Source organism: Lynx rufus, unplaced genomic scaffold (assembly GCF_022079265.1).
Source record: "Lynx rufus isolate CCGP_SWC_20201006 ecotype Redwood Valley unplaced genomic scaffold, mLynRuf1.p SCAF_10, whole genome shotgun sequence".
NCBI lineage: Eukaryota > Metazoa > Chordata > Mammalia > Carnivora > Felidae > Lynx > Lynx rufus.
In genome coordinates, this window is record NW_025814824.1 from 81,838,728 (window position 1) to 81,863,798 (window position 25,071).

The window sequence follows — 25,071 nt, forward strand, 5'->3', positions numbered from 1 at the left end:
GTTAGATCAAGAAGGAAAACATAACAGAATATTTAAGCACACTATAATCCCTACAAATTCATAATAAACTCAGAGCAACCACAGAGAAAAAAATGGGCAAGGATATAGTTGGAAAACTCAAAGAAGAGAAACCCTAAAACTGTCAAAAACAATACAAAAAAAGTTCCTTCAGAAATTAGAAAAATAAAAAGTAAAGCTACAATAAAGTATTGTTTCTTTTTCCATCATCAGACTGGGAGACAGTAAAGAGTTTGCATACAGTGTGTTAGGCTGTGTGGAAAAGGACACTTTCATATGCTCTTGGAGGCTGTATAAATTGGCTGCAACTTTTTGAAGGACAATCTTATAGTACCAACTGAAATTAAAAATTCACATATACTTTCATCTAGCACTTCCATTTCTAGAAAAATATATGTACACAAAGATATCTGTAAAGGAATGTCCATGTAGCATTGCTTTTTTAATAGTGCCCCTAAAAATGAGATACATGGCATGAGTAAGGACTACAATAATTTGTGGTCCATCTAATAATGTATTAAATATTTTTTTTTAAATAACAAGGTAATGGGGTACCTGGATGGCTCAATCAGTAAGTGTCCGACTTTGGTTTAGGTCATGATCTTGCAATCCGTGGGTTCGAGCCCCATGTTGGGCTCTGTGCTGACAGCACAGACCCTGAAGCCTCCTTCTGCTTCTGTGTCTCCCTCTCTCTCTGCCCCTCCCCTGCTCATACTCTGCCTGTCTCTCTCTCTCAAAAGTAAACATTTAAAAAGTCTTTTAAATAACAACAACAAGGTAGGTCCGATGGTGACATAGAACATCTAGGATATATTGATGAGAGAAACGAAGAAAGTTCAAGAACAAATGATCCCATTTTTGTAAAAACAAAATTGTACATATGTGCACAGGAAAGTGTTTGGATGGGTACATGTCAAAACATTAATAGCAATTACTCCTAGACTCTCATTTTTCACCTGATACATCATTCACTGCTAAATATTTTTGAATAAGAGTGTACCATTTAAATGAAATATAAAACAAGAGGCTACATTTTTAAGTATTCAGGGTAGTGAGACACCCCATCCACGCCTTGACCATATCTAAGTTTTTGTGGGCTTTCTTCTCAGAGTCCAATTTTGGAACCCTTGTCAGAGAACCTCATGTCCAGGCTGATCTCTCAGGTCCTGGCCACTCTCCCAGGATCATATGCCAAACCACAGGCAGTCACTGACGCTAATATTGGAAGAACTGCCTTGTTAGCCCCATTCCCCAGAGATGGCAGCAAATTTGGACGATGACACACTTGGGGCTCTGTGCCGGTGAGAACCATGGAATCATGTAGAAGCATGGATAAAACCTTCCAGTCCCTTTCCCAGACATGCCTTCCTGCCCCTGACCAGCAGAAGCACCCCCACAAGGCTGGCTGCTCTTCCTCTTCAACTCCTTCCTGATGCCTTCCTCTCTTCTAGGTTGGGCAACTTCCTCTCTCCTCCCGGAGTGGATAGCTCTGTGCCACTGTCAGAACAAGACATCATGACACATGCTGCCTGAGGGAGGAAGGAAGTGCCAAGCCCAACCGACTCCAGTCCAGTCAGAGGCTCCCAATAAGGTGAGTCTCTGCACTCGGGACTGCATACCCAACAGCAGTTTCTGAGCAGTTCAGGCAATTCCTCTCTAGGCTCTCTGCAATTTCTGGAGGGATGAGCACCTTTCCCAAACTGGATCCTTTGCAGTGGTGTGCACATCGTGAGGTTTGTCTTTGACTCTCTTTCTTCTCTTTTTCTCTTTCTTTCCTTTCATAGTGCCTCTTCCTTATGCCACCCTCACACATGCTATGTCTTCATGGACTCTCCCTTCCCTTATGAAAACCTAGCCACAAACAAACAAACAAACACAAAGAGCCCAAATGATTTACACAGTCAAGAGTATTTCCTTTCAGGGAAATTTTCCTGAGTCAAAGAGAAAATATGTGATGGAATGCCAGAAAGTTTCAATCACTTGGGGAGGTATTCATGGGTAGTCAGGATTGGATGATCCTACAGTGAACCCCTGGACATGGTCATCATCTTTGTCTTCTCTTAAAAATGGACCAAGACTTTTCTTTCCACTTCTAGGAACTAATGGTCAAACTGAGAAACTCAGAAAAGAGAGTAAGTCCTGTTATCCAGGTGCTTCTTCTATTTATAAAGGTCACTTTGGAAAGAGGCAACTCTTATTATCCAGAAAGTTTGTGATCTGTCAGGAGTTGTGGGGACCTCTTCTGTGATAGCATTCCTACAGGAGTTTAAAAGAAACAACTCTGCACTGTTTCATAGGACTTGTTAACAGGGCTTCTATGTCCATGGTCCCTTCTGCTGGTTGTTGTTGTTGTTGTTGTTGTTGTTGTTTTACAAAGGCTCTGTATTGAAAGCAGGTGTTACTTTTTCCATTTCCCAGATGAAGAAACTGGGGAACCCAAAATGAAGTGATTTTCCTAAGGTCTCCAGAAAAATTTTCATGGCCAATCTGGGACCAAAGCCAAAATCTTTTGGTTCCTGGATTAAGACCATTCTCACACACTACACTACTTTTTCTCCATTCACATCCTTTTAAAAAGCAAGAGTCATGGGGTGCCCAAGTGGCTCCACTCATTAAGCTTCCAACTCTTGATTTTTGTTCAGGTCATGATCTCATGGTTTGTGAGATCAAACCCCACATCAGGCTCCGTGCTGACATCAGAGAGCCTGCTTGGGATTCTCTCCCTTTCTCTTTGCCCCTCCCCCTCTTGTTCATTCTCTCTCTCTCTCTCTCTCTCTCTCTCTCTCTCTCAAAATAAATAAATAAACTAAAAAAAGCAAGTTTCTTCTCTAGTAGTTCCGCATTCCTGGCTTCCCACCCCCTTCCACACCACATTATTCTCCTCTGACCATAGGGAGCCGATATGCTGCACTATTCGTCAGGCAGGATAATCTCCAGGAGCTATAGGGAAAATGAGGAGGACTCCAAGGTTCAGGGCAGCCCACCTTCCAACTGCTTCTGGGGCTTTCTCCATTCTTATGAGCAGCTTTGCCACAGGAGCTTTATGGGCATTACCCCAGGTAGCAGCCATAGCCTGCTAACTGTCCAGTAGAGACCATTCCCTTCTTACAACCTCCCTGAGAGGAACTGAGAGGAAACATCTCACATTTCCTAAACCATAAACTCAGGGTCACCTGCTCCTATTTGGAGGGTCCAGTTACAGTGACAGACTAGTTAGGTGATGGAAGTGCAGGATGAGAATAAAACATAGATCCTAAATGGGTGAGCTGGGACAGAAAGAGCATTACTTCTGAGTTAGCTCTGTGATCCAACCCTATGTTTAGTGGCCCTGGGGACATTAATCCATCCTTCTGGTTCTTAATTTAATGATCTGAAAATGAGAATAATATCTATTCTCCAATTCTAAAGTGGGAATTAAACTAGAAAAAAACGTGGTAGACACCCATCACTGGCCAAAGTCACAAGATAGCATAGTGGGAAAGGAAGAAACAAAGAGAAACATAGAAACTGGAATAGTTAGGGAATGTTTAAGAGATAGCATAGCCCAGTGGTTAAGAGCATGGACATTGAGGATAGATGGAACTGAATTCAAATTCCAGTTCTACCATTTATTAACTCTGTGACTTCGAGGATGTCACAGAACCCCTTTGAGCTTCAATGTTTTCATCTATAAAATGGAAATAATAATACCTATGTCACATAATTTCTGTGGTCACCAAATGAAAAGCACATAGGTAAAGCTCTTAGAACAATACCTGGTTTATAGAAAGGGCTCAATACATGAGTGGCTACAACTTTTAGATCTCATGCATCATCATTCCATAATGAAACCAATTCAGAATAAGTCTATAGCATATTATGAATTTTCACATTGTTATAATTGAAAAGTCTTATGTTCACTCTCTTGAGTAGTATCATGGTGACATCCTTTAGTTAGAAATATAAAAGCAGATAGGCCAGCAGAGGTGAATAAATCCATTTCTAAGGCGCAAGAAGCTAAGTAAACCAAGTGGGCAGTGTGATGTAGTTGGACATTTGGAGAACTCAAGGTATCCAGACATAAGGTGACCACTTAACACTGAGTTATGCTCAGCAAGTCACTTCCCTAAGCTTTGGTTCCTCATCTGTGAGATGCGAATAGTGACTGTTGCAGCTGAAGTGTCTCAGAATAGCTCTGATGATTATATGAGATAATGTATGTACAAGTGCCTTACAGAGAGGCTGTTCTTAATTAGTTCATACTTTTTCTCCCAATAGTCTAATTGTGAAGTTTAAGATTTCTTGGGTTTAGACATGGACACAGCTCATTTGTGCACTGCCAACTCTGATTTCCTCCCCAAAAGCTATGATTTATGACCAGCCCAGATCATTATGACAACCCTGTGAAGAAAGGCCAGACACACAGCATTTGCTTAGTTCTGGGAACCAAATTTTAATGACAGTGACAGTGTGGAGTAGGTTTGCTGTAGAGAGACATGGATGACAGAAACACTCACTCCCAGAAAAACCTGGAGACCAGTAGAACAGGACTGAAAAATTGATAGGCTTAATTGCCAGCATTTACTGAGCACTTACCAAGAAGCAGGAACTCTCACCTCATCCTCATAAACACAACTTCATGAGTGATGTGCTGTTAACACCCCAACTTTAGAGATGAGGAAACTGAGGCTCAAAGAGGATAAGTGACTTTCTCAAGATCATAAGGCTATTAAATGAAAGAGCTGGGATCCCAGGCCAGTGTCTGGGCTTTTCACCACTGCACCGTCTGCCTTTTTTGACTGATGTTTAGATTTCTTAAGGGCTTTCATGTTGAAGAATAAACTTGTTCTGTGAGATTCCAAAGGGCCAAACACTGTCCAAGTAATAGGACTGAAACTAGTGTTACATATTATCAAAAATTATTTTTAATGGTGTGCTGACAATTAGATTAAGTCTCCTTCAGTTTTTTTGAGAGCAAAAGACTGGAAATCCCTTATCTTAAAAAAAGGATTTGCTATTGGTTATTAAAGTCATTCATTTTATTCATATTCTGATTGTTCCTTCATTTGACTTATTTGAGGTTTTCTATCTTGAGTCAGTGCATCTAGTAAGATTTGGGATGAATGAAAATATGTCTTTCATTTGTTAGGCAAAAGACAGAATAATGCATAAGGTTCAAGTCATCTTGATGACAAAATGATTTCAGAAAAGAGAAACATAGAAGCTGAGAATCTGGAAACTGTTTCTCCTAAAACGTGTCTGTATATTCTTTAAAACGTGTCTGTATATTCTTTGAGAAGTCTTTGGGTACCACCAGGGATACGCATTCCTCAAAATAGAAACTGTTGGACCAAATAACTTATGAAACCCTTTTAGTAGGTGGATTTCTCAGTTATGTAGCCCATCAAGAGGTCTTATTACCATGTATAAGGTGCCTTGGCTTTAATTTGAGGAGTCATGTTATATGGTATCACTAGCATAGTCTTTGGAGCCCAATAAACATGACTTTAAATTCAGATTTTTCCCTTTATGGGCAAAACAAAACAAAACAAACAAACAAAAAAGGTTAAACTTTCCATGCCTTAGTTTTCTAATTTTTAAAACTGGTGAATCTGTACAATTTGTAGTAGTGGTGATGTTGATGATAATGAAAAATCCACACCTCATTATTTTGGAAAAGAATTAAGTCCTTGATCTGTCTATCAACACCGTGTGTAGTTTATATTGGAGCACAAAAGTGATAGTAACTAAGCGGGCTTCTCAAATCTTCAAATCTATAAAAATAGTCCTTTTTTAGAAAACAGTACAGAGCTTCCTAAAAAAATAAGATTATAACTACTATATGGTAGTTATAATCTGGGCCCCCAGGCCTGAGGCCCAGTACTATCAGTACTATAGGGTCCAGCAATTCCACTTCTGGGTATTTATTCACAGAAAACAAAAATACTAAATTCAAAAAAAATGTATGTACACTTATGTTCACTGCAACATTATTTACAATAGCCATGACATGAAAACAGCCTAAATGTCCATGGATGAATGAATGGCTTAAGATGTGGCATGTACACACACACACACACACACACACACACACACACACACTCACGAATGCTATCCAGCCATAAAAAAAGGAATGAAAACTTGCCGTTTGCAATGACACGGATGGACCTTAAGGGCATTATTCTAAGTGAAATAAATCAGATAGAGAAAAACAAATACATATGATCTCACTTATATGAGGAATATAAAGAAGAAAAAAAAACCTCATAGATGCAGAGAACAGAGTGGTGGCTGCCAGAGGCAGAGGTCAGGAAGTGGGTGAAATGGGTGAATGGAGTTCAAAGGTACAGACTTACAGTTAAAAAATGAATAAGTCATGAAAATGTAATGTACAGCATTTTTAGCATAGTTCATAATATTGTACTGCATTATTTGAAAGTTGCTAAGAGAGCATATCTTAAAAGTCTTCATCACAAGAAAAAGAACTTGTAATTATGTATGGGGATGGGCATTAACTAGAATTATTGTGGCAACCATTTTGCAATTTATACAAATATTGAATCATTATGGTGTATACCTGAAACTAATATAATATTATATGCCAATTATATACCTCAATAAAAAAATAATAATCCTGTTTGTTCTTATGGCAACAGATGGTCAATAACAGCTGGACCAGTGTATCCCATTTTGTTCTCTTGGGCATATCTACCCACCTGGAAGAGCAGATCCCACTCTTTCTTCTTTTTCTACTGATGTATGCAATCAACATTTTTGGGAACTTTGCCATCATCACATTGATTATCTCTACTCCACGTCTCCACACGCCCATGTACATCTTCCTCAGTAATTTGGCTTTGGCAGACATCTGTTTCACCTCCACCACGGTCCCCAAGATGCTACAGAACATTTTCTCGCCTACAAAGGCCATTTCCTACATGGGCTGCTTAGCCCAGACCTATTTCTTCATTTGCTTTGCAGCCATGGAAAACTTCCTTCTGGCTGTGATGGCCTATGATAGATACATCGCTATCTGCTACCCTTTCCGCTACCCTATGATCCTGACCAGAATGCTGTGTTCACAGATGGTGGCTCTGTGCCATATCCTCTCCCATCTTCATGCCCTGCTGCACACCTTTCTTATGGGCCGATTAATCTTCTGTGCGGATAACAAGATCCCCCATTTCTTCTGTGACCTCTACCCTCTGATGAAGATTTCCTGCTCCAGCCCCTACCTCAACACCCTGATGATTCACACGGAGGGTGTTATTGTCATCAATGGAGCTCTGGCTTTCATCATTGCCTCCTATGCCCGCATCATCTCAGTGGTCCTCCAGATCCCCTCGGCCAAGAGCAAATGGAGAGCTTTTTCTACCTGTGGCTCCCACCTCACTGTGGTGTCTATCTTCTATGGAACACTCACATGGGTCTACTTCCGGCCCCTTACCAGCTATTCAGTGACTGAGGGTCGCATTCTGACAGTCATGTACACAGTGGTGACCCCCATGCTGAACCCCTTCATTTACAGCCTGAGGAATGGGGATGTCAAGGGAGCCTTCAGAAAATGGGTGAGCAGAATGTGGACTTCTTCCTTTAGATAAAAACCCAAAACACAGTTCCCAGTTTTATTTATGATTCTGGGGAAACAGTTTTGTCCTTCGCATATCTGTTTCCTTTAGAACTTCTCAGAAATATCTAAATTAGGAACATATTATGGATTTTACCATTGAATATTATCCTGAGCTGTCCCTTAATTCCAAAGCACATGAAACTATGTATTTAGTGTAAGCCACTTGTGTAACTTTAATTATAATTGAGAATGTTTTCTGGGTCTGCCATTAAACAACAAGGTTGTAACATTCTTAGATGCAGGCAACAGAAACCAATTCTGGTTGATTCATGGAGGAAATGAGTTTATTAAAAGAGTATGTGAAACTCATGAATTTCCAAGAAGGCTAAGCAACCGGGCTCAATAAAATAAACAAGACTAAGAAAGATCATATGGTCATAACCACAATCAAAATCATAGCCTAGATTTGGTCTGATGAGGTCACTGCTGTAGACTCTTTTCACTGCCGCGTATATCATCAACAACACTATCAGTACTAGCCATTTGCATAGCCCCTGGAGGCCTGACAACCAGATGTGACAACCTCCAGAAAGAACTGCCCACTTCTTGATCTTTGTAACAACACATCTAGATTCAAAATAAGGTGGTCCATGTGGCTGGCCAAGACTTGGTCGTGGCGTCCATGCTCTAGTTCTCAAGGAAACCAGGCAAGCAATATTGCTGCTTTCATTATCTGTAAGTGGGTGAGAGGTTCTACCTCCCACCAAGACAAATGAAATGGTGGAACTACTCCAGTATGGGAAGAAAGACATAATGACAAATATCTACTATTTAGGGTCAGGAATTAAGCACTGTCACAGCTCTCCAACTTGCATTTTCTTAACCTTTATTAGCTGCACCATTCAGGGATAACTTAAACTCTTTTTGTCTCAGCATGCTCCTAATCTTCTCTGTAGCTGATTTGTGGAACTTGCCTATATTACTGGGCATTTGCCAACTAATCAGTGCTAGAAATGAGAAATGGGTCCGAGAACTAAGATGTCTATTAAAATGTCAATTCTTTGGTTTCATGGGCGTTTCCAGTTTCTTTCTGAAAGGAAAAGGTGAGAAGGACCTCCCAGGACATGGGGCAGAAATTACAAGGGCAGGCTGATTTATAGGCCATCAGACTGTAGAAAGTTTTATTGTAGGATATGAGCAGTTATAGCACTGAATTGAGAAGGAGCTAACATTGTGGTAATTTTGTGTAATGGGATAGAAGAATGGTTTCTTGGAACCTATATGTAAGTATTGGTCACCAATGAAACTGGTTTGAGGAGCTAAACTCCTTGAGTCTTTGACTGCATCAGGATAATAAATTCTTCCAAGGTAAAGAGGGCCCTGACACTTATAAAATGATAATAACAGAGAAATGAAACCAACTTTTGATTACTTAACTCTGGTTCTTCACACTTTCCAGGAAGTACCTAACATATCCAATATTTTTCTTCTGGATTATACTGTTTTCTTTTACTTTGTCTTTCCTGCCTCCTTGGCCTACCTTCCTCCTTTCTGTGTCTTTAGGTGGCAGTTCCATGGCTGATCTCCTTTAAGCTTTACCAAATGATTTGCATCACCTGTTAGCACAGTAGCCTCTTCTAAGAAGCCCCAAATGCCCCTATGGAAAGAACTTTCTTCAGGTAAAGAAATGGACAAGAGAGTAAATTAATACATTAATAATTGAAGAACTAGAAAATGCTATGGAAAAATTTTGTATTTAGATAATACACTTCCACTTCTAGGAGTTTATCTCACATAATGGATATATATAATGAATAAATATATTTTATGTTCAATACATTTTTGTTTATGATAGTGAAAAATTAGAAATAATCTTCATGTATACTAATGAATTCTGGTTCATTTTGTTTGGTATTTAGATAGACAGTATTATCTGTTCACAATTCTTCCTTCCTTTTCTTTCTTTGTCATGGCTTTTCTGGGGCAGAATCCACATCTCCATCCCATTGACTTTGGGCTGGCTTTAGCTAGCAGTTTATGAACAGGCATAGCAAATGCTTCTTCCAATAAAAAGCTTTGAAAGGATTTAGATCATTTGGTTTGCCCTCTTGAGCTCTGGCATTCACCATGAGATAAAAAGCTCATCTCATGTAGCTAAAGCTCCTTAGCTTTAGTCTCAGAATGTGAAACACATAGAGCAGACCTGAACTTGACCCAGGACTGATGCACGGTTGCCTCTTCTAACCTGCAAATTTTTGACCAAGGAATAAATATCTATTGTTATAAGCCACTGAGGTTTGGGGAATGTCTCTTCTTCAGTACTTTGAAGGAAATTTCAACCAATACATTACACACATACCATGAACTGCTGTGCAGTCAATAAAAAGAATAAGGCAGATTAATTCCTGGCCTTACTCTCAGATCATCAATAACCTTTAGGTACATACAGATATCCAAACCATTAACCACCAGCAGTTTGTTCTTTTCTCCCATTATTTTTTTCACTTGTATGCTATTGATGATGATGATGTTGATGATGATGATGGTGATGATGATATACACACATATGGTGCTCATGAGCTGGTCGTTATTATGAGTGCTTTACATATATTTTAGTCATAAAATCCTTTCAACAACCCTAAATTATAGGTACAATTTCTCTCTTCTTTACAGATGGGTAACTGAGGCAGAGGATAGTTGAATCATTGTGAAAGATCATTCTAGTGTAAGCCCTATAGTTGGCTTTTATTTCTGTAATGCAAGTGCCTGACTTAACTTTGATTTTGGAGGGATCCATTTTAAAGGCTATCTCAAATAAATACATTGCCAGCCACACTCCCTGCCACTTTATATCCACCCACACACACACAGAATGCTCATTTGTTTTAGAGATCTTGATTGATTTAAATTAACTGACTATTTGGGCTGTTTGTTTTTTTCTCATCCCACACTTTAAACTCCTGCTCTTATGTTTTAAATCTGCCCACAAAGGGAACTTGTGAAACCCTAGGCCCCTCATTTTACCTCAATAAAAAGAGAACACCAAGCCCAAGCTCTCTCATGCTCCCTTTCTACCTGTGAACCTGCTGTGTGCCCCTAGGTATGCTGTATGCTTTCCAGGACCTGTGAGTAATAAACCTTTTTTTTTTTTTTTCAAAGTTTCCCAGTGCTTATTACTGAGACCTCTTGCAATTTATAGTAAGAACCACAGGGGTAGGTCCAGCTACAACACTGGTTATCAACAGCCTGAGAAAATAATTACACAGCAAGTAATGACAAAAGTGGGATTCTAATTCATAGTATCTGGCTTCAGAATCCATCCCCTTAAACACTATCCTACACCATCTTCAAGAAAGCCCATTAGCATTTCTCTTGGGTTTCTGTACTCTGTTTCATGCTGACCTCTTCAAGGAGAATAATTTCTGGAAGATAATATGTTTGCACAAAAGAGCTACTCACTTCTATTGTTTCAGTGTAATTATAAATACTGTACTCTTTATCTCCCAAAGGTGTGTGTTTCTTTACACCAACACTTAACTATCTGAAAAGGAAATCAAGAAAACAATCCCGTTTGCAACAGCATCAAAAAGAATAAAATATTTAGGAATAAATTTAACCAAGGAGTTGAAAGATATGTACACTACAAGTGGTAAAATGCTGATGAAATAAATTAAAGCAGACACAAATAAATAGAAAGATATACCATGTGCATGGATTGGAAGAATTAATATTGCTAAAATACCAATACTACCCAAGGGGATATTCAGATTCAACACAATCCCTATAAAAATTTCAAAGGCATTTTTCACAGAAAAACATTCTAAAATACTTATGGTACAAGAGAAGACCCCAAATAGCCAAAGCAATCTTGATAAAGAACAAAGCTGGAGACATCATATTTCCTAATTTTAAACTGTATTACAAAGCTACAGTAATCAAAAACAGTATGGTACTAGCATAAAAACAGACACATAGGCCAATGAAAAGAATAAAGAGCCCAGAAATAAGCCCAAGCACAAATAGTCAACTACTCTTTGACAAAGGCGCCAAGAACACACAAAGGAAAAAGGATAGTCTTTTGAATGCATGATGTTGGATAACCTGGATATCCATATCCAAAAGAATGAAACCTGACCCCTACATTACACCAGTCACAAAAATTAACTTGAAATAGATTAAAGATTTGAAATGTAAGACATGAAACCATAAAACTCCTAGAGGAAAACATAGAGAAAAACCTTCTTGACATTGATCTTGGTAATCTTTTTTTAAAAAATTTTTAGTGTTTATTTATTTTTGAGAGAGAGAAAGAGAGACAGAGTATGAGTAGGGGAGAGGCAGAGAGGGAGATACAGAATCTGAAGCAGACTCCAGGCTCTAAGCTGTCAGCACAGGGCCTGATGTGGGGCTCAAACTCACAAACCACGAGATCGTGACCTGAGCAAAAGTCAGACACTTAACCAACTGAGCCACCCAGGTGCCCCTTGGCAACCTTTTTTTTCAATATGTCATTAAAAGGATGGGCAAAAAAATCAAAAGCTGACAAACAGGATTTCATGAACTAAAAAGTATCTGCACAGCAAAAGAAAGAATCAACAAAATGAAAAGGCAATGTATGGAATGGAAGAAGACAATGGCAAACCATATATTTGATAAGGGGTTACTATCCAAAGTATATAAGGAACTCATACAATTCAATAGCAAAAACAAAGCAAATGAAACCATATATTCCTATTAAAATGAGCAAAGGACCACAATAGACATTTTCCCAAAGAAGACATACAAGTGACTAACAGGTATATGAAAAAGTGCTCAATATCACTAATCATCAGGGAAATGCAAATCAAACCACAATAAGATATCACCTCACACCCATTGCAATGGCTATTATCAAAAAGACAAGAAATAATAAGTGTTGGCAAGGATGAGGAGAAACTGAAACTCTTCTACACTGTTGATGGGAATGTAAAATGATACAGCTGCTATGGAAAACACAGTATGAAAAGTTCCTCAAAAATGTAAAAATAGACCTACCACATGATCCAGCAATTCCATTTCCAGGTATACACACAAAGGAAAGAAACTAGTGCCTAGAAGAGATATCTGCACTCCCATGTTCATTGCAGCATCATTGACAATAGTCAAGATATGGAAACCAACTATGTGTCTGTCAACAGATGAATGGATAAAGAAATTTGGGTATGTATATACAAAGGAATATTATTCAGGTTTAAAAGATTATATCTAGTCATTTGCAACAACATGGATGAACTTGGAGGACCTTATGCTAAGTGAAATAAGCCAGACATAGAAAGGAAACAAAACTGCATGATATCTCCTAATCTAAAAGAATCTAAAAGAATCAAATACTTAAGAATCAAACAGTAGAACAGAAGTTACCAGTGGCAGAGAGTTGGGGGAAATGGGGAGATATTGCTTAAAGATACAAAGTTGCAGTTGTGTAGGATAAGTATGAAGTCTAGAGATCTAATGTACAGCATGATAAACATAGTTAATAATATTGCACTGCCTATTGAAAATTTGGTAAGAGATTGGATTCCAGGTGCGCTTAGCACACACACACAAATGGTAACTGTGTGAGGAGACGATATGTTAATGAGCTTGACTGAAGTGATCACATCACTATGTATGTCTGTACCAAACCATCATGTTGTACACCTTAAACATAAAATTCTTATTTAAAAAATAAAATGAATAAAATAAAAAATCTTTCTAGTGTTCCTTCCTCACTCCTTGATGACTTCAGCATCTGATTCTCTGTCTCCACCACTATTTAATTCTCACATTTGGAAATACCAATATCCATACAAATGGTTTATCTAGCAACTTGGATTCTCCATTCCTACCCTGTTTAGCTCCAGCAATCTTTTCCTTCACCTCATCTCAGCCGCCCACTCATATGGTTATATCTTAGACTTTGCTATTACAAGCTCTTTCACCTGACTTAATTCAGATCTCCAACTCCATCCATTCTCTGACACTGCTGAGATTACCATTGCTTGAGATTGTTTTTCATTATCCATCACTTCATTCATGCTCTTCTTTCCCACCTTAACAAGAATATATTTTATGGTCCAGAACTGTAACCATCTTCTTGCAAACACCCTTAGTTCTATCGTCTTATTTTGCTCTACCTGGCAAAATTCCAGCCCTAGGTAAACCCAACATTTTGTTTTGATGACCTGAATATAGTTGGAGAACATCACCCAATCATGCTGATTTAATATTAAGCTTCTGAACAAAACACCAATATTGGCAGAGTTGGGGCTTACCATAACATCTCCTAGAACTTCACTTTCCCAAACTCTAGCATATTCCACACATTTCTTTCTACAATTCTCTAAAACAACCCTGCTCCCACTACTCTCTATTGAAGTCTCTTCAAATACATGACATCTTCCTGCCATCAAATCCAACAGCCCACCTACATCTGAACCCATGTATGCTGACTTCCTTTTTGTTAGAGGGGGAAATGTGGCTCAGCCCCTTGATAAAATCATCCCCTATGATTTGATATGAATCCTCTTTTGAGGCCTTTATTCTTGCAATTAAATACTTTCTCTCTTGAATTATTAATTTTTAATTACATACTGAATCATTTCTATCAGCAAGCAAACAAGCTTAATATCTTTATCCTTTACAAAAATTAAGAAGAAATTCTCCCTTGACTCATGTCCTTCTCAAATTACACACCACTTTTTGTCTACCTTCTCAAAAAAACCAAACCAAAACAAAACAAAAAAACTATACTTCAGAAGTATCTATCATCACAGCCTCCACTCTCAGTTGCAATTTTATCATAAAAGGAATGTAATTAGAATTTTTCCCTTAACACTTTGCTTAAGTACTCTGATTTTCAAAGTTTCCAGTAATCTATATCTTGCCAAATCTAATAATCATGTTTTCTTTAATGACCTCTTAACTATATTTGAGTGAGTGAGACTCCTGTATTCTGGATATACTCTTTCCTAGGATTATTACATACTAAATTACCTGCCTTCTTTCTACTAATGGCCACTTGTCAGTTTCCTTTCCTACCTCTACTCCCAGACCTTTAAATTTTTATTTTTTTATTTATTGAGAGAGAGAGAGAGAGGGGGGGGGGGGAGAGAGAGAGAAAGAGACAGTGCAACTAGGGGAGGGACAGAGAGAGAGGGAGACACAGAATCTGAAGCAGGCTCCAGGCTCCAAGCCAGCTGTCAGCACAGAGCCTGACACAGGACTTGAACTCACGAACTGTGAGATCATGACCTGAGCCAAAGTTGGACGCTTAACTGACTGAGCCACCCAGGCGCCCCTGAGTTCCACTCCCAGGCCTTTAAATCTTTAGGTGTGCACCTATCTCAGGGCTCTTCTCTTTTCTATATTCTCTTACTATGTGATTCTATCCAGTGCTATGGCTTGAAACACGATCTACATTTGGTTGTGACATTTCTATCTCAAGACAAGATGTCTCCATGAGCCTCAAGAATTATATATTCAACTGCCTATGAAATATCTCCACTTGGGTAGAGATCACAAAATTAACATGGCCATACAGACTTAGTGATTTTGCCCCCTCCCAACCAAATCTGCATTACTTCCACCTCCACAGAGACTGTCACATATATTAGAAATTAGCAAAATGATTCCATCCACTTCCACAGTCCATCCTTGATTCTTCTTTTTCCCCTGAAATATTACATCAAGTCTATCAGTGTGTTTAAACAGCTCCACTTACCTTTAGTCCCAAATCAGACCACCTACTTCTGGTGTTAGAGCCACTATGAAGACTCTCCCACCCAGTCTCTATTATCAGTGGCCTAGATTGTCTTTTATGAAGTGACATGAACACTCAGATGGAATAATTCAGTATAAATACTGAACTTCTTATTAGTACTGTGAGTTGAAAATAATGCGAGACTGTAAAATTATTACTGCTTTAAAAGAGGTTTAGCAGCACTTTCAACAGTATCCAAATTATGGAAAGAGCCTAAATGTCCATCAATGACGAATAGATAAAGAAGATGTGGTTTATATATACAATGGAATACTACTTGGCAATGAGAAAGAATGAAATCTGGCCATTTGCAGCAATGTGGATGGAACTGGAGAGTGTTATGCTAAGTGAAATAAGTCATACAGAGAAAGACAGATACCATATGTTTTCACTCATATGTGGATCTTCAGAAACTTAACAGAAGACCATGGGGGAGGGGAAGGGGGGGAAAAGTTACAGAGAGGGAGGGAGGCAAACCATAAGAGACTCTTGAGGACTGAGAACAAACTAAGGGTAGATAGGGGGTTGAGGAGAGGGGAAAGTGGGTGATGGTCAGGGAGGAGGGCACTTGTTGGGATGAGCACTGTGTGTTGTATGGAAACCAATTTGACAATAAATTATAATTTAAAAATAAAAATAAATAAAAATAAAAGAGGTTTAGGCTACTCCATGGTCCACTCAAAACTCACTCTCCTGGGTGAAACACCTGTACTCTGAAAACTATAAAACACTGATGAAAGAAATTGAAGATTACACAAATAAATGGAAAGATATTCCATGTTCATGGACTGGGAGAACAAATATTGCTAAAATGTTCATGCTACCAAAAGCAATCTATAGATTTAATGCAATCCCTCTAAAAATATCAACAGCATTTTTCAAAGAACTAGAACAAATAATCCTAAAATTTGTATGAAACCACTGAAGACCCTGACTAGCCAAAGCAATCCTGAGAAAGAAGAACAAAAGTGGAGACATCACAATCCCAGATTTCAAGATATAATACAAAGATGTAGTAATCAAAACAGTACTGGCACAAAAGTAGACACAGATCAATGGAACAGAATAAAGAGCCCAGAAATAAATCCAATATTATATGGTTAACTAACCTTTGACAAAGGAGGCAGAATATGCAATGGGAAAAAGTCTCTTCAAGAAACGGTGTTGGGAAACTGGATAGTAGCATGCAAAAGAATGAAACTGGACCACTTTCTTGCACCATACATAAAAATAAACTCAAAATGGATTAAAGACCTAAATGTGAGACCTGAAACCACAAAGATCCTAGATGAGAATGCAGGCAGTAATTTCTCTGACATTGGCCATAGCAACATTTTTCTACATATGGCTCCGAAGGCAAGGGAAACAAAAGCAAAAATTAACTATTGAAACTACGTTACAATAGAAAGCTTTTGCACAGCAAAGAAAACAAGCAATAACACAAAAATAAAACCTACTGAATGGGAGAAGATATTTGCTAATGATATATCTTATAAGGGGTTAATATCCTAAATATATAAAGAACTTATGCAACTCAACACCAAAAAACCCCACCAATAATCCAATTAAAAAGGGGCAGAAGACATGAACAGACACACCAAAGAAGACATACAGATGGCCAAGAGACACATGAAAAGATGCTCGACATCACTCATCATTAGGAAAATGCAAATCAAATCCACAATGAGATATCACCTCACACTTGTCAAAATGGCTAAAATAAAAAACATGAGAAATAACAGCTGTTGGTGAGGATATGGAGAAAAAGAACCCTTGTGCTGTTGGTGGGAATTCAAACTGGTGTAGCCACTGTGAAAAACACTATGTAGGTTCCTCAAACAATTAAACAGAGAATTACCATATGATCAAGTAAGTCCACTACTTAGTATTTACCCAAAGAAAACAAAATCATGAATTCAAATATATATATAACATATATATATATATATACACCCCTATGTTTATTGCAGCATTATTTATAATAGCCAAGATATGGTAGCAACCCAAGTGCCCATTGGTAGATGAATGGATAAAGAATATGTGATACACACACACACCTACACACACACACACACACACACACACACACACACACACACCATGGAATATTTCTCAGCCATAAAAAAGAATGAAACCTTGCCATGTTCAACAATGTGGATGGGTCTAGAGGGTATAATGCTAGGTGAAATAAGTCAGTCAGAGAAAGACAAAACCATATGATTTCATAAGAAACAAAACAAATGAACAAAGGAAAAAGAGACAAACAAAACAACAAGACCCTTAAATATAAAGAACAAGCTGGTGGTTACCAGAGGGGAGATGGGTGGGAGGATGGGTAAAATTGGTGAAGGGGATTAAGAGTACACTTACCATGACAAGCACTGAGTAATGTGTAAAATTGTTGAATCACTATATTGTGCACCTAAAACTAATACAACACTGTAAATTAATTATACTGGAATTTAGATAGATAGATAGATAGATAGATAGATAGATAGATAGATAGATACAAAAACACTCTCTTATATAATGGTATTGTAACTCACTTTGAATTTTCTCTGGAAAACAGTACATGCCACAACATCACTAAAATGATCAAAATTCTGTAAGCCTTACTATGTGTAATAATCTGGTTTAGTAATCCCCTATGCCCTATATTAGCTCTAAAAGATGAGAGATTCAGATGTTGAGATCTAAAAACATCTGTTCAGTTCCAATATGATGAGATTCTAGGTCAGTCAATGGGGACCAGAACTATTTATTCATGAACTCACTTCTTTCTACCAGATCCAAACAAGAGGGAGCCAACAAGGAAGATTATTCCACAGGAATGTGAACCATACAGTTATTAGGAATGTAATCCATATATTTGAGGTATTTTCAAGTTAAATCTTAACTCTGTGCTCAGGAGATGTTCTGCCATCCCCCATTTACCTGGGAACCAGGTTGGAAGTTTCTTGAGATGCAGAGTTTCCTGAAAAGCCTTCGCAGAGCTCCCTTAACCTCCTGGTTCCTCAGGCTGTAGATCAGTGGGTTTAGCATAGGAGTAACTACTGTGTAAAACATGGCGACTTGGCGATCCTGGTCCAAATCATAGCTGGAGGATGGCCGGAGATACATGTAGATCACAGAGCCATACAGGAGCAGCACAACCAGAATGTGGGAGCTGCATGTGGACAGGGCTTTGCGCAGGGCAGCAACTGAATGCGTGCGAGCTATGGCAACAGCAATGCGGGCATAGGAACCTAAAATGAAGAAGAAGGGGCTGACCACCACAGCTACGCCCTCAGTAAATATTAGCATTTCATTGACCACTGGTCGGGTGCAGGAGAGTTTTAACAAGGGTGTGATGTCACAGAAGAAATGGGTGACCTGATTGCCACAAAAGGTTAAGCGGGTGACCAACACACTATAAAGCAGGCTGTTGAGGCTGACAACCACCCACGAGGTCAAGGTTATACGCAGACAGAGGCCACGGCTGATGATGGCAGAGTATCTTAATGGGTCACAGATGGCAACATAGCGGTCATAGGCCATGGCAGCCAGCAAGTGGCCTTCCATGCTGCCCACAGCCATAAAACAGAAAAGCTGGATCATGCAGCAATTAAAGGAGATAATTCTATTCACAGACAGTGTGTGCACCAGCATCTGGGGAACAGTGATGGTTGTCAGAAACATGTCAATAAAGGAAAGCTGACTGAGCAGGAAATACATTGGAGTCTGAAGCTTGGGGTCTGAGAGGGCAACAATTACTAATAGGGCATTGCCCATAAGTGCCACCAGGTACATGGCAAGGACAACCCCAAAAATAACTGGCTGCATCTCTGCCCAGCTGGACAGGCCCAATAAGAAAAATTCAGTTACTTCTGTCCTGTTTCTAGTGGCCATAACACATGATCTATAACACCTGCAAAGAGCAAGTGTTAGTATCAAATAATGCTGAGATCTACTCTGAGATAGCTTTTAGGAAACTTCTTGCACGCATGCCCCTAGTTTCCAAAAGAGTTTTTTCCTTCATTTTTTTCCCTTGTCATTATCTTTCTATCTATCCACTGGAGTACCCACCCACTCTTTAGTTTATTCCAGGTTCATTTACTATTTTATAATCTCTCAATGTGATATATATTAAGGGCATCAGGATAAATCACACATGGTTCCTGCATTTTCAAAATTCCCTGTATAACAAACAAGGGATCACTAAACACAAAATTTCTTCGGCATTTGCTCTGTGCTAAACAGCATACTAAATATCATACGTTTAATTGTCACAACAATCCCGTATGGTACAAACTACTTTTATATTACATACAAGAAAACTAAAGCAAAGAAACTACTTTGTTGAAGGTCTTATAGGAGCTGGGAATCAAAACCTTGACTCAACCCTGTATAGTTTTATTAGACACAAGCACCACATTTCGCTGATTGTCAGAGTTGGAAAGAAAAACGAAACTTATGTCAAGGCTCCAGGCAAATGTCTGAGTCTCTACATCTCTGATGGGGCACTGGAGTGAAGATCTGGTCCTAACTTTGTATGTCCAGAAGCTATTGTTCTTTTGTAGGGGAGTTCTTCTTCCATTAAGTTAATTGAACTTACCTGGGATGAGAGTAGAAATGGTTAATAACATCGTTGCTTTTATTAATGATTAATTTTCAATAAATAATGTAAACTGCCAGTGGATGGGAGTGTTTCTTTCCAGTTCAGGTTTTCCCTATAGGCAGATGTACATGGTACACCAAAGAGGTAACATTTTGGGACTACTATATGGATAAGGATATTTTGATGAAATACTATATTTCTTCATGAATGTGAGAAAAATTGTTTTAAAATAGTAAGGTATAAAAGAACATACAATAAAAAGCATGAGTCTCTGACCCTAACTTTGCTCCATTTTGGTTTTATCACATCTGGTGGTTCATACATTTACACCTTTAAATAAAATACTACTTGTTTATGTATCTATGTACCAGTTTTATCAATTTATCTTTTGGCTTTCTACTATGCAAGATGGTTTATCTTGTTTCCATTATCCCCATTCTTCTCTCTTCCCTTCCCCAATTTTTTGATGATTATTTTAGTTCTTAAATTTGTTGCTTTTCTGCTTTCAAGCAGTATACTTAAAATCTATATTTTTTATTCCATCAACTGCTGACTCCACTTCTCTTCCTCCTCCCTGACCCTCCCAACATTTAGAAAGCTATATCTTGATCTATATATTGTCAAAATTGAAAACATATAAATTATGAGTTGGAACCACAATTATTTCTTTAAGGTAAAAACTATAAATTAGTAGACAACATTTACATTAGCATAACTACATAAATAATTTTCATTGCAGAGCCAAATGATGAGCTATAGTTGCATTTATTCTTTGATGAGTCCAGTGTCCCACCTAACTAAGGGAGAGTATTCCCAATATTCAGAGAAAGAATCAAAACACTTCTCTTAGTGATTTTCTTCACTCTAAAGATTATGGAGAGGCACTTAGGTGGCTGAATTGGCTGAGCATCCAACTCCAGCTCAGGTCATGATCTCACGGTTTCTGAGTTCAAGCCCACATAGGACTCACTGCTGTCAGCCTGTCAGTGCAGAGACCACTTTGGATCCTCTCTCCCCCTCTCTTTGCCCCTCCCCAGCTTGTGCTCTCTTGAAAATAAATAAATATTTTTTTAAAAAAGGTCACGGAACAGGAGCTTAAATGATAACAAGGACTTACATTTTCCAGTGTCTGATAGTCTTTATATCTTCCTGTATCTTTCTCTATGTCTGTGGATATAGATCAAGCTATACCCTCCTGTGATCCTATTACCCATTCAAGGCAGTCGTGACACAGAGACATTAACATGAAGATATAGATGAAGGTGAACAAGAAGAGATGGGAAGGAAGAGAGATGGGATAAGTTCCTTCATGGGGAAAGGATGAAAGAAAATGAACTTCAAGAAGGAAAAAGTACCAAAGATATAGATTTATCCATTATGAAGAGAATGTAATAACATAGAGTCCATTTTCTTCCAAGAAAAGCAAAACAGTATTTTTAAACTAATTATATGCAAAAAGAGTAATAAGCAGTGGTAGTACTCTTAGCTGACTTCTTCAAGACTCATTTCTGTATATTTCCTATTTCCCCAAATGTCAACATTAGTCTTGTCAGAGCTCTGTAGGTCCTATTTAGACAATTTTGAGGGATTAAGGATGCTGATGGTTTGGAGTAGTCCATTTAGGGAAGGAAGGTATGGACACATATTCATATACAGATTTGAACACCTCAAGACAGTAAACTAAACTGAAATCAGAGAGAGAAAAAAAGGAAGAATCCCTGGCATGAAACAGAAAAGCATCTCAGGTTCCCACCTGATGCTTCGGGGATATCTAAAGTCATGGAGAAGGAACAGAGCTAGAGTGTCAGGCCTTAATCATGCTTATTCTTGTCTTTCTTCTTTGATGAAAGAACCAAGAGATATTAGATAATTCACTGTTTTATAAATATCTAAATATTAGGAATCTGCTGTATTAAATGCCTTCTTGGTCTAAATTCTATTTCTAGTCTGTTCCCTCGTGTTGATGAATCACAAAGTTTGAATCTGAGATGTGTAAATTGGAATTTCCTTTTCTCTGTCTCAAAAATGCATCTTCCAAATTATAAAATAAATTAGATGCTCTGTCACATATTTCTTGCACCTGGGAACTGTGGAATGTCTTTCCATACCCTCCCTGACAGCATGACTATATTCTCCATCTAAGCCTTCATAATTTCACTCAAAATCCTATTTTTTTCATGTTATAACTGACAATTCTCCCATCCCATGACTTCCCTTGACTATAATACTAGTTCCTCATTCTATTCTTTGATATTCTTAGTACCAATACCACACTATTTTCTAAAAGAGGGCTATGATTTATTATTTCTTCTTTCCTTTTGATTTACCGTTAGGACAGAATATACCCTTATTCTCACCTTTTCTCTGTATCTGCCACCATACACTCAAGATAGAAAGTTTAGGTAGAGTTGTGCTCCCTCTTCACCACAATCTTACAAAAATAAGGATTCTCTTTCCATCATTTTCCATAAAAGCCTTTCTATATAGTAGCTCGTTCCAGTGAAGTGTCACTTATACACACTCACCCTGGACTCTACCAACCCTAGGCACCTCTGTGTTCAGATGAAATATTAATTATAATGGGCTGAGCCCATCTACCTTCCATTATCAGCTGGGACTGGAGAGTGTGCTTCTTCTGCTTCCTTACACCTGGATCTCACCATAAAACTTCTGACAACAATTGGGTCTATAGGGAAGGTCTACTCCCTGGGGGACACCACAGGTTTTCTTGCATAATGTCAACAGTTGAGCAAGAAAAAAACCCCAAGAGGAAAATGATTCCCATTTCATCATTTCAAGAATACAGCTCTCCTAACCTATCCTTTCTGTTATTGAGTGTTATTAAATCAAACATCTTAACTCAGCTGAATTAGCTACAAGGCATAAGGCTTTATGAGATACCAGTGGGATGACTCTGACCCCTGCTGTTTCCATTCTGCTCTCCAGTGACTTTTGCATTTCCTGCCCTCACTCAACTGCATTCTTTGTTGAAAGTCATCTGCCCATTTTGCTTATTTATTTTAGAACTATCATCTTCAAAATACCTGATTTGAACAAGTCTTTGAATATAAAAGAAGCAGTAAGAAGTGGAGCACCACACTGAAAAATCTGAGAGTATATGCAAATTAGAGATATTCTTGGTCTCACTATAAAATAATGACATATAGCTTATTGACACAGGTTATACATTGTGGAAATGACTGTAAATTGGATACAAACAGGTACTTTCCACGATTAACCTGCAAAAGTAGCTCAGTCACAAGCTAGAAAACCAAATTATTAACTGATGAATATGATCAAAATTCAGTGGAAACAAAGAGATTTTAACCAATCAAAATATTACCAATTTCCTCAAAAAATGTAATACATTTATTTTTGTTTGCAGTGGATCTATTTGACTTTCTAATGGCCCTTCTTACTTTGGGGAAGTGATTTCTTCCCGCAATGGATACAGGCTGATGGCATTGTCAATCGGCTGTGTTTCATTTCTACTAATCTCACTCTGAGCAGACAGTCCTGGATTTTAGACTGTTCTTTCCTCCCAATACCTGATTTCTTATCCCATCCATACACGTACACCTCTGTTTTAATTACTGCTCTAATAAATAGATTTAGACATTGAATAGCAACAGCTGCTAATTTCACCAAAAAAGTGACATAAGCAGACATTCCATCTCCCATACAACCTAGGAAGTAGTCTCACCTTGCCAAAAGCCAAACATGAATCTGATAAACCTTCTACATCTAGCTTCCAACTTATGGAAAATATAAAGTGCAGAGGAACACATTAAACTACAATACCTTGATTAACTCACACAAAACCAGACTGTAGGGAATTCCACAGGAAAATTACATGATGTCTTCCACAAATAAATTGCTAGAGATAGAGGAGAGGGGAGAAGAGGAAGAAAAAAAGGAGGTGGGGGGGAGTGAGAAGAAAGAGACTGAAAAGACAAAATAACCAATTACAGTATGTAAACCTTACTTGGATCTTAATTTTAAAAACTATAAAAGTGTTTTATTATATTTATAAAAACAATGAGAAATTTCAATACTGGCCAGGAATTTCAGAATATTAAAAGAAATATTTGCATTTCAGATATGATAATAACATTGAGATTTTTGTTTAAGTCCTTATCCTGGGGCACCTGGGTGACTCAATCGGTTAAGAACCAACTCTTGATTTCAGCTCAAGGAATGATCTCACAGTTTGGGAGTTCGAGCCCCACACTGAGCTCTGTGCTGACATCACGGAGCCTGCTTGGGATTCTGTCTCCCTCACTCTCTGACCATCCCCCACTGGTTCTCTCTCTCTTAAAAGAAATAAAAATAAACTTTTAAAAAGTCCTTATCTTTTAGAGATTAGTATTGAAATATATATGGATGAAATGACACGACATCTGGGATTTATTTCAAAGCTAATGATGAGCAGGTAGAAGCAGAAAAGATACAACACCAGCAATGACTTGACAATAAAGTTGGGTAATTATAATATTCTGTTATGGTTATTTGTGTCAGAAATATTTCATTAAAAATACCAGGATATTTTTTAGAACAGTTTGAGAAAAATAGATATTAACTCTTCTTTAAATGTTTGGTAGAATTTCCCCGGGAAGCCAGCTGGCCCTGGACTTCTGTTTTTTGGGAAATTTTTGATTGCTGATTCAATTTTTTTGTTGTCTATTGGTCTGTTCAAATTTTCTGTTTCTTCCTGTTTCAGTTTTGTTGGTTTATATGTTTCTAGGAATTTATCCATTTCTTCCAGATTACCCAATTTGTTGGTATACAATTTTTCATAATATTCTTTTATAATTGTTTGTATTTCTGTGGTGTGGCTGTGACCTCTCTCATTTGTGATTTTATTTATTTGGGTCCTTTTGATAAGACTAGGGGATTATCAATTTTATTAATTCTTTCAAAGAACCACTCCCAGTTTCATTTATCTCTTCTACTGAGTTTGTTTGTTTTTAAATGTTTGCTTTATTCATTTTGAGAGGGGGAGAATGGGGCAGAAAGAAAGAATCCCAAGCAGGCTCCATGCTGAGCATGAGAGCTCAACCTCATGATGGTGAGATCATGACTTGAGCTGAAATCAAGAGCTGGATGCTTAACCAAATGAGCCACTCA

General features: G+C 38.1%; 2 protein-coding genes across 2 annotated transcripts; one reads left to right on the plus strand and one right to left on the minus strand.

The window, feature by feature from the left end:
* The first annotated feature begins 1,540 nt into the window (after window positions 1–1,540).
* On the plus strand, window positions 1,541–7,598 carry LOC124527074 (olfactory receptor 1Q1-like). Its single transcript, XM_047100338.1, has 2 exons — window positions 1,541–1,609; window positions 6,654–7,598. The coding sequence occupies exons 1-2, from the start codon at window positions 1,541–1,543 to the stop codon at window positions 7,596–7,598; spliced, it is 1,014 nt and encodes a 337-aa protein (XP_046956294.1).
* A 10,653-nt stretch (window positions 7,599–18,251) lies between these two features.
* Window positions 18,252–19,235, minus strand: LOC124524653 (olfactory receptor 1361-like). Its single transcript, XM_047097014.1, has one exon. It carries the CDS (start codon window positions 19,233–19,235, stop codon window positions 18,252–18,254), a length of 984 nt encoding a protein of 327 aa, XP_046952970.1.
* Between the last annotated feature and the right edge of the window lie 5,836 nt (window positions 19,236–25,071).

Excerpts from the sequence above, each read along its gene's own strand:
- LOC124527074 (XM_047100338.1), top strand. The coding sequence starts at position 1,541 with ATGCTGCCTGAGGGAGGAAGGAAGTGCCAAGCCCAACCGACTCCAGTC. Across the intron at positions 1,610-6,653 it reads AGTCAGAGGCTCCCAATAAG|ATGGTCAATAACAGCTGGAC; the intron begins GTGAGTCTCTGC and ends TTATGGCAACAG.
- LOC124524653 (XM_047097014.1), bottom strand. The coding sequence starts at position 19,235 with ATGGCCACTAGAAACAGGACAGAAGTAACTGAATTTTTCTTATTGGGC.